Source organism: Theobroma cacao, chromosome 9, assembly GCF_053813885.1.
Source record: "Theobroma cacao isolate CCN51 chromosome 9, ASM5381388v1, whole genome shotgun sequence".
NCBI classification, from domain to species: Eukaryota; Viridiplantae; Streptophyta; class Magnoliopsida; order Malvales; family Malvaceae; genus Theobroma; species Theobroma cacao.
Genome location: NC_142647.1, coordinates 49,470,818 through 49,485,221, shown reverse-complemented (window position 1 = coordinate 49,485,221; position 14,404 = coordinate 49,470,818). Strand labels below are relative to the sequence as shown.

The following is a 14,404-nucleotide window of genomic DNA, read 5'->3' as shown; positions in this document are numbered from 1 at the left end:
ATATATTACATTAAACCCTAAACCTTAAATAAATTATTAAATTACTCACTAAACACCTTAATTTATTTAAATATTTTTCAAATTAAATAATATTACTAATTTAGTAATTGCTTAAGTATAACTAACATTTTTCCATTTGATTAATTTAATTATTTATTTTATTTAATAAAACATTAATTAATTTAAATAATTTTAAATTTTACTAAATTTACTAATTTAACTAATTGATTAATTAGTAATTCAAGATTCTTCATAATTAGTTACTTAACTCATTAACACCTTAATTTATTTAAATATTTTTAAAATTAACTAATATTACTAATTTAGTTAATTGCTTAAATACTCAAACATTTTTTCATTTCATTAGTTTAATTATTTACTTATAATATTACAAATTTAAGTAATTGCTTAATTACTTATAACACATTACATTCCTTAATTAAATCAATTATTTACTTAACTCATTAATTAACATCTTAATTTATTTAAATATTTTAAAACTGAAATAATAGTTCTAATTCAGTTAATTGCTTAATTACTAAACATTTAATTAATTTTATAAATCCTTAATTATTTTAAATAAACCTTAAATTTTACTGAATTAAATTATGCAATTAATTCCCTAAACCCTTAATTAATTTAATTAAATAAAATATTATCTAATATTACTTATTTAATTTATTTCTTAATAACTAATTTAATTAATTCCTTAATTACTAAAATATTTTTTTCATTTGATTAGTTAAATACTTTCACAAATTTAATAAAACCTTACTTAATTAAATAATTATAAATTTTAAGGTATTTACTAATTTTCTTTATTACTAAATTTATATTTAATAAAACCTTACTAATTTTCTTAATCACTAAACATTTAAAAGATTTCCTACCTAAAAATCCATGAATGTTTACTTACGCCCATGAATCAACACATTCAACAACCAAAATACCAGCATTCATGAACCAACACATCATTTCGAATTAAACTACTAGCGACAATGAATCACATACACAACTAGAATCAATATAAAGGACCAACACTCAATTAATCCAACCATGAATCAACACATTAATTCCAAAATATAAACATGAATCAACATTCTGGACAACCAAAATACCAACAACAATCTCAAAATACAAGCAAACTTAAACCTTAAATATCAATAAAATCTACCAACAAGATTATTCCTAAATATAATAACAAAATCTAAACCCAAATATATGAGAAATTAGAAGCAAAAAAACCTTATCTTCTAGGCAATACAAACACACCACCAATTGAAGCAAAATCAAGAGACTCAAATGGAAAGGGGGGATTGGAGTAACGAGGGAAGCATAAGGAAGGGGACTCGAAAGTGGGAGGGCTAGGCGGTGGTTGGTGTGGGGCATTGGTCGTTGGCAGAGGGTGCACTCAGGTGGGGCGAACGGTAAAGTAGCTGAAGAGTGAAAAGAGAGCAAAAGGGAGAGAAGAGAAAAGGAGAAATGAGTAAAGGGAGAAATCAAGGAAAAAATCCCGCGTGGAGATTTTTATTTTACTTACCGACGGAAGATTTCGTCGATAACTAAAATAGAAATAGATGGGGGAAAAACTCTCGCCTGTGAATTTTAATTATTAATTACCAATGAAATATTCTGTCGGTAAATAAAAAAAAAATATTGATGTAATTTTCGTCAGCAAATCCGTTGGTAATGCTATCAATGTCTCACCAAATTACCGATCACTTAGTCCGTCGGCAAAATGGTTGGTAAATTCTGTTGGAAAAATATTACCAGTAGAATAATTCCGTCGGTAAATTTTGTGTCGTTTTGTTATTCATGCGCACCATTATATTACTGACAAATTGAGTTCCGTCGATATTTTTCATCGATAATCCGTCCGTTTTTCTCATATTCTTCTCTCGTTGGTAATCCATCGGTAATTATCGACGAATTATTATCAACAGAATTAATTCTGTCGATAAAGCCTTTTTTTTGTAGTGATGGGACACAAAGATGTTAATTGCTCCTTTGAATTATTTAACGTGACCGAATAAAATTAAAATACTTCATAATCAGATTTGTGTAAATTGGATTATAAATAATAATTTGGAATATAAAATTTTAATTTTGTATATATTATTTTTTATAAATTTTTTTAATTAATGTCATACTTATTAAAATTTATTAATTATTTTGAACATGGTTTTAAATTTAATTTCTTTGAAAGCTTGTATGCTAATGTTCCAATCTTAGCTTCCAATATTTGAAACGTGTGCTATCTGTGACTATGGGGAGTCCTAGTTTTTCTTTTCAAAGGTGATGCAATTGTCGGACTCAAATTCAATGGAAACACAAACCCTTTCTTTGGTCATGGCATAACATCATCTTATGTATGCATTTTCAAATAAAATCAGCATTCACGTTGTTGTCATGACTAGGAAATTGTATTAAAAGAAAGGAAACGCCCAACCCTAAGGAAGATTTACAGGTTTGTGATCTCATCCTTTGTTAAAGATAACCGAAATGGTTCAACACTTTAACAAGATTAATATACATTCATCAAAGCTTGCATAAGCTTATTGACATGAGACAAACATATAATTTTGGATAAAATATCCTTATTCTTCTAAGTTTTGATTAAAATTACACGAAAATCTATTAATTTTTAAAATAAATATTTCATTTTAAAAAAATATTTTTTGCTAAACACGTAAATCCAGTTGTTAGTTAATCGTTAGTATTTCTGTCAACTTGCTGACATGGTAAGAATAAAAAGATAATATTACTCTCGATTAATTTTTATAATTATTATTATATAACTTTATTATTTTTTATTAATTAAAAAAAGGCTCCCCATCTGGGTAAAAATATCTTAAAATTTCAAACCACTATAAATATGGTCTTGACAGATAAACTATTGAATGATATAGTAAATTCTCCCTCGTGAAAGCCCTGAGTAACAAGATTATATTGTATCTTATATTTTAATAAAACAAGAGATAAGATGTGTTTAAATTTTACGTATTGCAATGAGAAGAAAAACATAAAAAATAAAATATCCCAAAAATTCAAACCATTATAAAAAAATGTAAAAATCATTGTTTTTGTAAATTATTTTTTTTTCTATCCATATAGAGTTTACAGTTCAAAACATGTTCTTGATAAATAAAATGTTAAGCGATATATTAAATTCTTTCATGTGAAAATCCTGGGTAATAATGATAATATGGGGTCTTTTATTTTAATGAAACACTCCCTTTCATGATACAATGCTTATGGCCATTGAATATCTTGCAACAATCTCAATTTGGGATTCAAATTTGGAGAAATTTGGGACTATATATTCTTGAGGCTATGATTAAAAGATGTTTTAATTATACATATTTTGACTAAGAAACAAGCAGATACGCAATCTTTCTTGTCCACCAGTTCATACTGATTGTTGGAAAATTGGGCCAAATTAAGATGCAATTAGCTAATTCGTATCATGGTAACACCGTTGATCATAGGGTCTTTAATTAATTGATTAAGTAATTAATAGCAGTAAAGAAGTAATTTGGACGCCATCAGTATTGAAAACAACTTCGTTAAGCTACCCTTAAAAATAGCAATTGAAAAATATTATATTATATTATAATCTACTACCTGGTATGATAGCAATGTTTATATTATAATAAATGTCATTATAAACCTAAAATATATTAATAATAGGACAAAATGGTAGATATATGGTACTTCATGGTATAAATTAGTTTATAACTAATATTTTTAGATTCTAAATTAGAATAAAGACGTGTAAAAGGTTAATTTGATTAAGAAATTTTTTAATTAAATTAATTAAATATGCTGTAAATATTAAATCAATAGATCAAAAATAAGTTTTCGGTTATATTTAATATATAATTAGATATATATTATAACAATCCAAATTAAGCTTCTTCCTTGACCTACCATCCAACCTTGACCCGGCTCTTGGCCCTACCACTCTTTAATCAAAGAGTTGATTTAATCGTTTTACTTTTTGAATTAACCGAATAACCGAGAATTAATCGAATTGTTTTAATCAAATATTTTTTTCAATTAATTTGATTTTAAATAAAAATGACTCACCCTTAATTAGAAAGATAAGCGAAGGAAAATCAAGGTCAAAGCCGGTCTTGGTAGGAAATTAGAAGGTTGAGGAAGAGAAGAGGAGAGAGATATTTTATGCGATGATGACAGTAGGTAATGACTTTTTGGTAAATATTCAAACACAATCAATGGGTTTTTAGGTTCTTGTGCCAGTCTTACTCAGTTGAAGCTTGAAACCAACTTGTGCTTAAACCTCCACTTCCTATTTTGACCCATAAAATTCAACCACTCAGAAAACCTGTGCCATAGAAAAAACTTATCAGATTGATTGCTGATCAAGTTCTTTCCACTGAATTTTCCAAATTTTTTTTAATTTTTTTTTCATTTCTGGGGTAGGGATTTTGTCTTTGGTGAGTATTCTTCTGCGCTATATCACCTTCAGCATCCGGGAATTGAATTAGAAGGGTCTAAGAATGAATGTGGAAAAATCTCTCTTCAAAACACTTTTGGATTCAGTCGTCAGCCTGCACGTCAATCCGATGAAGCAAATATTTCTAAGACAAGAAGAAGAAAAAGGCACATACTGCAGAAGACCACCCTGTGTTGGCCATCAACTTTGTTGTTGATTTTCCTTGTGTTTATACTTGCTTCCAAAAGGGTTTTTTTCAACGTTTTCAAAGGAATTAAAACTATATAAAGCTGCCTCCCCCTTTCCATTTCTTTAACTGCAAAGGTCTCTTGGGATAGATACAACTAGCTATACATTAACAAGTTAAGATGGCAAAGCTACCAACTCAACTCTTGGCTTGCATTTTCTCCATTATTCTTGTCTTGCAATATTCATGCCCTGCAACATCTCGAGAAGTTGGTAAGGAAAAATCTTGGTGTTTTAGTAATCCCATATTTCGAATTCGTTTTCGATCATCAGAGTTTTTATTTTGTTGTTTCTGTTGTTGCAGAGTATGAAAGTGAGTTTGATTATAATGAAAATAGTGCAAGAGCGCCTGCAAGATGGGGAGAGATTCATCCAGAATGGAGAGCATGTAGCAATGGATCAATGCAATCTCCTATTGATATGTCGAATGAAAGAGTTAATATTGTTTCCCATCTCGGGAGGCTTAAGAGAAGCTACAAGCCATGCAATGCCACTCTAAGAAATAGAGGCCATGATATGATGGTAATGAAAAATTTTTTTAAAAAATGAGGGATAAATATTCTCAGTATATGAAATTCATGGACATTTTTCCTTTTCTTTTACTTTCCAATGGGTACATGCCAATGCATTTAGCTGGCCAGCTTGAATATTTCTTTTATCTTATCTTATCTTACAATGGCCCTACATGCTATAATGGTTGTTACAAGACTATGGCTTTCAAGTTAATCATTGTTAAATGTGACTTGAAAGAATCGTATTAGGTGAGATGTTATGGGATAACAGCAGCATATTCTTATCAAAAAAATTCCTTCCTATTTTCTTATCATACTAAAGATCATATACAGTACCACATTTTATCAAAAAATTTTCTGTAATTTGAATCAATTTGTGTATGCAGTTGAGATGGGACGGTGATGCAGGAGCCATAGAGATCAATGGTACTGAGTATGCACTCAAACAGTGCCATTGGCACTCACCTTCCGAGCACACCATCAATGGCAGAAGGTAACTTTTCTCTTCCCTGATCATAAACCCAACAACTATCATAAAAGGAAGAACCAAATACTTATGGGAAAATTGAACCTTTCAGGTATGATTTGGAGGTGCACTTGGTTCATGAAAGTGCGGACGACAAGGTTGCTGTGATAGGGATCATGTACAAGATTGGCAGACCAGATTCTTTCCTCTCATCGGTAAATATAAGAGTTTCCCTATCCATGTATAGTTTTCATTCCTGTGTTAATCTGATCAGATAGGATTAATTGTATATGAATATTGTTAGCTAGTTAGTGGAATCTATCTCTCACTTAATCTGCCATGTTTGGTTACCAGTTGCTGGATCATTTAGCGAGCATTACTGATATCACAGAAGGAGAGAGCGTGGCGGGTGTGATCGATCCAAGGCACATAAAAATTGGCAGTAGGAAGTATTACAGATACATTGGCTCTCTTACTGTTCCTCCTTGTGATGAAAATGTGGTGTGGAGCATTGTCAGAAAGGTTTGCAATAACCTTCCTCAAATATTAATCTTGCTGCTCTTTTCTTCGTGATGTAACCTGTCTAACAGTTCCTACCCCTCTTTGATCAGGTGAGGACTGTGACCAGGGAGCAAGTGAGATTGCTTCGTGTGGCCGTTCATGATGTAAGTTTCGAATTTTACCATGGAAAATCAAATTAACAGCATCGTAATCGATTTCAATCTTCATTAATTATACTTGTGGAGAGGCTGATATCAATATTTCGCAGGCTTCAGATACTAATGCAAGACCACTGCAACCGATAAACAAGCGCTCAGTTCAACTCTTTAGGCCAGATGATGAAGAAGAGCATTGAAGTCTATAAATAATACCACAGATGAAATAAATATATTTATGATTGTCACCATCCTTCCTCCTGCAATCCATGCCAGTTCAATTTTTGAAGGAATTATGCAGATAGTTAGGGATGAATTCGAGTTTAATTAGGTAATCAGTAGATAAATAGTTATTTATACACACTTTCATTAACTTTTTATAGACATATAATTATTTTTTTAAATTTTATATTTCTTCTTAATTTGTTTTTTTTTGTTTGTATCGTCGTATTGAATGTATCGAAAATCTTTATTGTGATACGTGAAATATTTTATATGTTACAATTTTAAATAATTGTATAATTTTAAACATTTTATTTATATTTTAATTGTATTTCATTTTAAACTCTAAACTTTAAAAAAATAAATAGTAATTGAGAGTCGAATATCTAATAACTCTGTCTTTATTGAAGAAGATATATATTTTAATTTTTTAACAATAAAAGAAAATTGATAATGGTAATGGTTTTAAATGCAATCAAACAGCAAAATCCAGTCGAATTCTCCTGCTGAAGAATCGAAATTGTGATTCTTACTCATGTTTAATCCACTCCCCATCTCCCTCTCCCAACAACTCCTCATCAGCCCATCCTCCCAACCCAAGCGCCAAGGACGTGGTAGCATCCTTCAAGGACTGGCTCAAGGCCCGTAACAACACAGCTCTCCTCGACCGCATCTTCACTATCCTAAACTCCCATGGCCAAGTCGCCATGAACGATGCATCCTCCAGGCTGTCCCACCTCAACCTCCGACTCTCCGAGCCCTTTGTCCTCCAGGTCCTCTCCTATGGCCACTCCTCCTCGCAAGGCGACGTTCTCTCCTGCCTCAAGTTCTTCGACTGGGCAGGCCGCCAGCCTGGGTTCCACCACACCCGAGCCACCTTCCATCCCATCTTCAAGATTCTTTCGAAAGCGAAGCTCAAGTCTGTGACGCTTGAACAGTTCTTGCAGGATTATATGGCCCATAGGTACATTCACAAGGTCAGATAACACGACACGTTGGTCATGGACTATACCATTGCAGGGAAACCAGAGATGGCACTCCAGCAGCTCAGCAGAATGCGGTTCCACGGTCTTGACTTGGATGCCTTCGCCTACCCCGTGCTTTTGAATGCTCTTGTAGAGGAGAGTTGCTTTGACGCCGTTGACATGATTGCTTAATAGATTTCCAAGAGGGGTTTGGAGAATGACATCACTCACTCCATCATGCTCAAGGGCTGGTGCAAGCAGAATAAGTTGGATGAGGCGAAGGCCTACTTGCGCCGCTTGGCGGAGGGTGGGGAACCATTTGTTAGGCATACCGCCACTACATGATCCTGGATTCGCTTTTCAAGTGTAAGAGGTTCAAGCATGCCGAAACTGCACCTGATGCTGAGCAGCTAATTACCTTGCTCTTGAAGCTAATTAATGCCAAAAAGACAGTTGGAGTTGGAGTTTTCGCTGGATACTCTCTTCTCCTTACTGCTCTTACAATTCCTGAGGATGGCAAGGTAAACAATCCATCTATTTCATTAAGACTAATACCTTAGCCCATAAGTGAACAGTCTGTAGATGGACTTGTGTAAAATAACATGGAAGTATCCCCACATTTCCTTGCCTAGCATCTTGCATTTGTCATCCCAGTCAGGGTTTTTTTCCTAATGTTTCACTTTTATTTTTTGGGGGTAATTCTTGTTGTGGGAAATGAAAACGGCTTTGACTTTGCTTTTATTGATGCTGACAAGATCAATTACTGTAACTAGCATGAAAGATTCATGAAATTGGTGAAGGTAGGTGGGATTGTTGTATATGATAACACACTGTGGGGAGGAACCGTTGCATTGCCTGAAGAGTGCACAAATTGCTTGTAGCTGATTCTCGTATCCAAATTTTACTTGCACTGGTGATGGGATCACAATCTGTAGGCGTATTCACTAAATTCTTCAAGTCATAAATTGTTTATGCTTCGTCTCAGCCTCAAATGTTATCAGTTTCAGTTTCAATAGCTGCTCTATCTTTGACTCTTCAATCAATGGATGCTCATATTCTGCTCAAATTTTATTATATAAGTCAGATTTCAATGGAAAACAGTGATGTAGACGCACTAAGTTTTAAAATTGTTAATTAAGTGTTCAGGCCAACATTGCTATCATCACTTAAAAAACCTAATCACAACATTCGAGTCACCGAGGATGGTCTTGGGTAAGTAGAAACATTTCAGTAGGAACACATTGGTTTGGGCTTTTTGTGGCTGCAGTTTGCCAATCACCACTCAGTTGGCAGCGATGAACCACTATTAGACAGTGACCAGTATCACTTGTAAAAGATGACACAAAATTTGGCCAAACAAATGTCAAGAGGCTGAATTGCTGTCACTTAGTATTATGTTTTCTCTTGAGGTGGTGTAGCTGAGTGATCATTTTGACAATGGTGTTACAAGAAAATTGGTGCATATCAGAGATGAAAAGCCTTCATTGGCATACCACCTGTGGCACTTCAAATTGGGACAAAGAATGTTTGCAGCATCAAAATTCTAAACTGATATTTACACTTATCTTAAATCAAAATAATGAAGAGACAGTAGCTAAAAATACTTTACTCTGCAAAAAGTTTGCTTTTGTCCTTCAAAGTTCACAAATAAACCAGATCTCAAAGAACTAGTCTTCTCTTTTTCCCATGTAAAAGAGAGCAGAAAAACAGACAAGTCTAATGAAAATAACCAAAAACCTGTCCACCCACATTCCTACTAATGGCTTCTTCATGATCCAAAATACCATCTGGAGTTGAAATCACAACATAACCCCCACTGCAAATAAGATTATTAAAGGACAAGGTAAGTATTAAACTATAAAAGGTCATCATCTCATGATATGAGGGGTTCTACAGACATAGCTGGTACATTTGCATTTCCTCTACCCAGCACTTTCTACACAAAATTGGCAATAAATAATTGAAACACTCAAAATACAAAGATTTTTAACAAACCTGATGTGTTGGAAGTTTAAGTGTTGTGTACTTTTCAATATCCTTCTCTCTGATGTCCTGCCTGTAAGTGAGTGCCCTGCAATCATTTACCCTGCCTTGCAGTTCAACTGTTATCCTCCCCACTCTTTATTGATCATAAACCTGAAAATTCTTGATTTATCCTTCCGAAAAGAAAAATTACAAAGAAGTTAACGACACAGTAGCAAGCAATAGATTCAACAGCGGGCAGCATCATACAGAGCCCCATGCCTAATGGTTTCCAAAGGTCCGAATAAACAAAAACAAAGCTCTATTTGACAACAGGCAAGGAGAAACTTCTCAGAGCTCCATCCACACCATATTGATGAAGTAAAAGGGCACACAAAGATAAAACCATGGATTCTGGTAATGAGCTGAATAGCCCAACCTGTCACTGAGTTTACATCACACACCCCATAAAACTTCAAACCAATGGAAAATGTGTAACCAAGTAAAGAAATATACTATATAAGTCAACTCTTCGACACACATAGGCATAGGCATACGCATTCACTGATTTGGCCTCAAATAACACTAATTTCCATCACAATAAAGATCCAATTTAAGCATTAAAGAAAACTTCACAAGGTTCAACAAACAAGAAGCAAATTTCTAAGCTTTTTTACTGGGTCACTCCGACCTAACTAATTCTTGAGATTAATCAATAACAATTTAAAATTGAGCAAAACTCCATTCTTAATAACCAAAACCCATTAGCAAAACAATTATTATGAATATTTATTTATTTATAGTTATTTAAATTATTATTTGAGATATTTTTAAAATAATTTTTTTGTTATATTTTTTAAAAAAATTATCAGTAAGTTTTCATTATTAGCAAAAAGAATTTTTTGCCTTTTCATCTACATCAACCAGAAATACATCATCAAAGCAATTCATCAAAAGAAAGTACATAAGTGGCTTATTAAAAGGCATAACAAGTTATTATAGTGTTAAGCTCTTTGCTAGACTACAAGGGCGATTTCGCACTATTGTTGCTATTGCCGTTGAACTTACTGTCAAAGTTACTCTAATTTTTATTTATATTTTAATTTTAATGTTTATTTCATATTATAAATTTAATTATTAGTAAATTATATTAATTAATGTAAATTATAATTATTAATATCTTATACAATTAAGCATGTATGAAGCAATTAAAGAATATTTTTTACACAATCGAGTATTTAAATAGGTTTAATTAATTAACAATAATGAATAAGAAACGAGAATTTGAGTTCGGATAAAAAATTTAAAAAATTTTCGGATAGTTATAGGATCCAAATATTTTAATTATTTATAAAAATCAAGATCGAGTACTTAAAATTAACAAAAACTCTACCCACAAAACATTCGAGAATCGTTTAAACAAAAGCAATAGAAAATGACTGACAAATGAGAGTGTAAGAGAGGTCTTTTTCAACATGTGGGTATGATTCAAGCAAGTGGCTGCCTAATACAAGGAATCTAGAATACCAAGGGGCCTTTTAAGAAATTAGAATGTCTAAACATTTGTTAAGTAAGGTTTGAGTATCACATAAGCATGGGACATAAGGATGTTAATTGTTACTTTGTATTATTTAATGTGACCAAGTAAAATTAAGATACTTTATAATCAAATTTGCATAGTAATTTTATAATATTCATTAGTCGAATTTATTATAAATAATAATTTTTAAGATAAAATTTTAGTTTAGTATATATTATTTTGTATATTTTTTTTATAATTAATATAATACTTATTAAAATTTATTAATTATTCTAAATATGATTTTAAATTTTAATTTATTTTTTACGAATTAACTTTTATTTATTAATTTAATTTTCATCAATAATACACATAAAAATTGATTTAAATTTATTTTAATCTAGTATTTATTGGGGACGAGTGGTGTCTAGGAAATTCGGGTAACAATTCAAAAATTTAACAAGATATTTATAAGGTTTAAGTACCTTATCAAATAATAGAGTTCGAGTTAAAGTATCTAAAAAATAACAAGTACCCTATCTGTTAATAATTTTGTACATTCTAATTTTTTAATTTTTTTTTATATTTGAATATGAATTCGATATCTGTATCTCAAGTAACCATACATGAAGTAGTGACTAGGGAGTAACATAGATCATTAGAACCACAAAAGCAACAATTAGTAAAACAATGAGCTGACAACAAATCTTTTTCGCCCTATTCTGTCAAAGAATTCAAATGGAATCTAATGACTAAATGCAATATCTTATTCTCCTACATATCAAGACAACAAATTAAACTGGATTATGTGTTGTTCATCTTTAAATAATGTGGAAGCCTTGTTCTCATCCTTGGATAGCAATCAACCCAACCCCATTGTCTGACAAAAGTAATCAGTATAACTAGAAAGATGCTCTGGGATTTTAGGATTATCATTTGCTAATAGTTTATATGGTATTACAATGAGGGGAATAAGTTGATGAAGAAGATTAATAATCAAAATCAAACTCCTGGTTTGTTCATTTTCTTGCCATTATACCATTCTTCCAAGAACTTTGAGGATATCATCCATAGATGGCCTACGGAGAGGGTCATCCTCTATGCAAGCCTTGGCTAAAACTGCTAAACATAAAGCCTCAGCTAGGAGATAATTGTCTTTCAGAGATGGATCAATGAAACTCCTCAGTTGTTCGAAACAACCTCCTTCACTTGCTCCCCCTCCCAAAAATCCAATTGATTCTTTGAACAGATTTCCATCTGTGGCCTCCCTTCCTGATATGAGCTCAAGCAAAACAACTCCAAATGCAAAGATATCCACCTTTTCTGAAGCTGATCCATGCACAGGGAATTCTGGAGCAACCCATCCATTGACAGTATCGATGTTGTCATTCCTTCTTGATGAGCTGACAGCAAGAGTTGATGATCCAATATTTGCTAGCTTTGCCCTCCACTTTGATGTTAGGAAAATATTTCTGCTATTTACGCTCATGTGAGCATAGGAAGGGAAGATACAGTAGTGTAAATAGTGAAGACCTGTTGCAACATCGAAAGCTATTTGAGTCCTTTGACTCCAACTGAGACTGTTGGAGTGATTAGATAAGCAGTCCCTCAAGCAGCCATTGCTAGGGAGTTCGAAAACCAGATATGACCAGGAAAAGTCATTTTCACTGTAACAAACACCATGGAGATTTACAATGTTAATGTGATTGATCTTAGAATGCATATCTATAACCTGGCGGGTGTCTTCAAATTTCATCCGCTTGATCATGACATCAGCATTGTCAATCAACCCCTTATAGACTTCCTCTCCAATCTTGCTATCTTCATCGAAGTCCTTTGTTGCTCTTCTTATATCCTCTATGCCATAGTTGTACATAGAAAACTTAATCCCAGCAAGAAGATCAGGAGATAAACATGAATTTGTAGAGCTTCTACCAGTTTGACCAGATCGAGGAGAGCTTCTACCAGTTTGGCCAGATCGAGGAGAGCTTCTAGCTGTTGAAAATGAAGGAATAGAGTTTCTATCAGCAAAAGACTGTAGTTTCTCTCCCTTCCATTTCTTTAAGACCTTCACATACAATCCACAAGCAAGCAATGCCACAACTACCAGGAAAAACCCAACAATTAATCCTGCAATATACAAGTTCCTCAATTTCGTATTCTTTGTTTTTTCAACAGTGATGGTGGGAAGAAAACCAGGAGTTGGAGGTGGAGAATCTGGGATATTGAGATTTATGGTGGGATCTGATTTGAGAGGGACCAAAACTGTTGTGCCAGGAAAAATAGTCGACTTAGGTTCCAAACGATTAGCTGCCAATATATCTTCCGGAGAGATTCCAAATTTCTTACTCAGTGCGGTTGCTTCATCTCCTTCCAGGATAGCATATGTCACAAGATATTTCACTCCATTAGCGCTAGTAACATTATCAGGACAGGCACATCTCAGTGGAACATGAAGCCTAACACCTATCCCGACATCATTCTCTTGAGACGGATTATCCTGGAGCAGGGTTAAGGATTTCAATAGGCCTTCAAAAATTCCGCAAGCAATTTCCTCAATTGATGTCCTCTCAGGGACTATGTAGCTTAAACGTGCCCGAAAGTATTCCCCAGAGCACCGACAATTTATAGGAACAAGAACTTCCCTACCTGGTTTGAGAACTTCCGAAGCTGAAGTTATATTGTTCAAGTCAAGCAAACGATCAGAGTTCATCTGAAACAAGGCAGAGATATTCAGCAGATTTTGAACCTGGAAATGTTGGTTGGCTCTGTAGACTAAGAATGTTTCGCATGGCTGTTGGATTGAATTGCAGGTGTACCTTGAACCTGGATTCCTGGTATCCTCTGGACATGCAGACGGGTCATAATATTGTTGAGCAAGGCTTGAATTGGCGACGATCCAGATGAGAAACAAGAGATAAATCATTCTACCTGAGAATAAGAATGGCACATTTCTGTCAACTGTCAAGTGTTCAAAGCAGCAAAGAAAGACATATCATCAGACAATCCATACAAGGATGCCCCCACTACGAAAGGGAGAATCAGATGATCGGAACCAGGAAAAATTCTTGCAGGAATCAATTCCTCCTGCTTAAATTCTTTGGTTTTACAAATGGCGTAACCCCAATTTGGCATATACCGTTATTCAACAGTTACCTTAGTTTATTACATGGGGTCTTGTCAAAATCAAACTTAATCACCATCAACTGCCGGCCTAAGAACTATTGGCCAACTGGGAATTAATTAACAATAATACAGTAACAAAATTTGGGTCTTTTCTTCTTGTTATTTATCAATCATGAACTTTCCCAACACCAAAAGCAGTCCATCCATTTTGGTTTTTCTTTTAGCAAACGTCAAACTTAGCTGCATTGCATCAGATAGTCCACCACCAATC

At 33.3% G+C, this 14,404-nt stretch overlaps 2 protein-coding genes and 1 pseudogene across 2 annotated transcripts; 2 read left to right on the top strand and 1 right to left on the bottom strand.

Annotated features, from left to right (window-relative positions):
* The first annotated feature begins 4,333 nt into the window (after window positions 1-4,333).
* LOC18590906 (alpha carbonic anhydrase 7-like) lies at window positions 4,334-6,823 on the top strand. Its single transcript, XM_007016731.3, has 7 exons — window positions 4,334-4,918; window positions 5,010-5,227; window positions 5,604-5,710; window positions 5,796-5,898; window positions 6,038-6,205; window positions 6,295-6,348; window positions 6,453-6,823. The coding sequence occupies exons 1-7, from the start codon at window positions 4,828-4,830 to the stop codon at window positions 6,537-6,539; spliced, it is 828 nt and encodes a 275-aa protein (XP_007016793.3). The 5' UTR covers window positions 4,334-4,827; the 3' UTR covers window positions 6,540-6,823.
* Window positions 6,824-7,048: 225 nt separating this feature from the next.
* LOC108663307 (putative caffeoyl-CoA O-methyltransferase At4g26220 pseudogene) lies at window positions 7,049-8,474 on the top strand (annotated as a pseudogene).
* A 3,444-nt stretch (window positions 8,475-11,918) lies between these two features.
* Window positions 11,919-13,935, bottom strand: LOC18590903 (lysM domain receptor-like kinase 4). The gene has a single exon (XM_018127111.2). The coding sequence runs from the start codon at window positions 13,931-13,933 to the stop codon at window positions 12,041-12,043; it is 1,893 nt and encodes a 630-aa protein (XP_017982600.2). The 5' UTR covers window positions 13,934-13,935; the 3' UTR covers window positions 11,919-12,040.
* Between the last annotated feature and the right edge of the window lie 469 nt (window positions 13,936-14,404).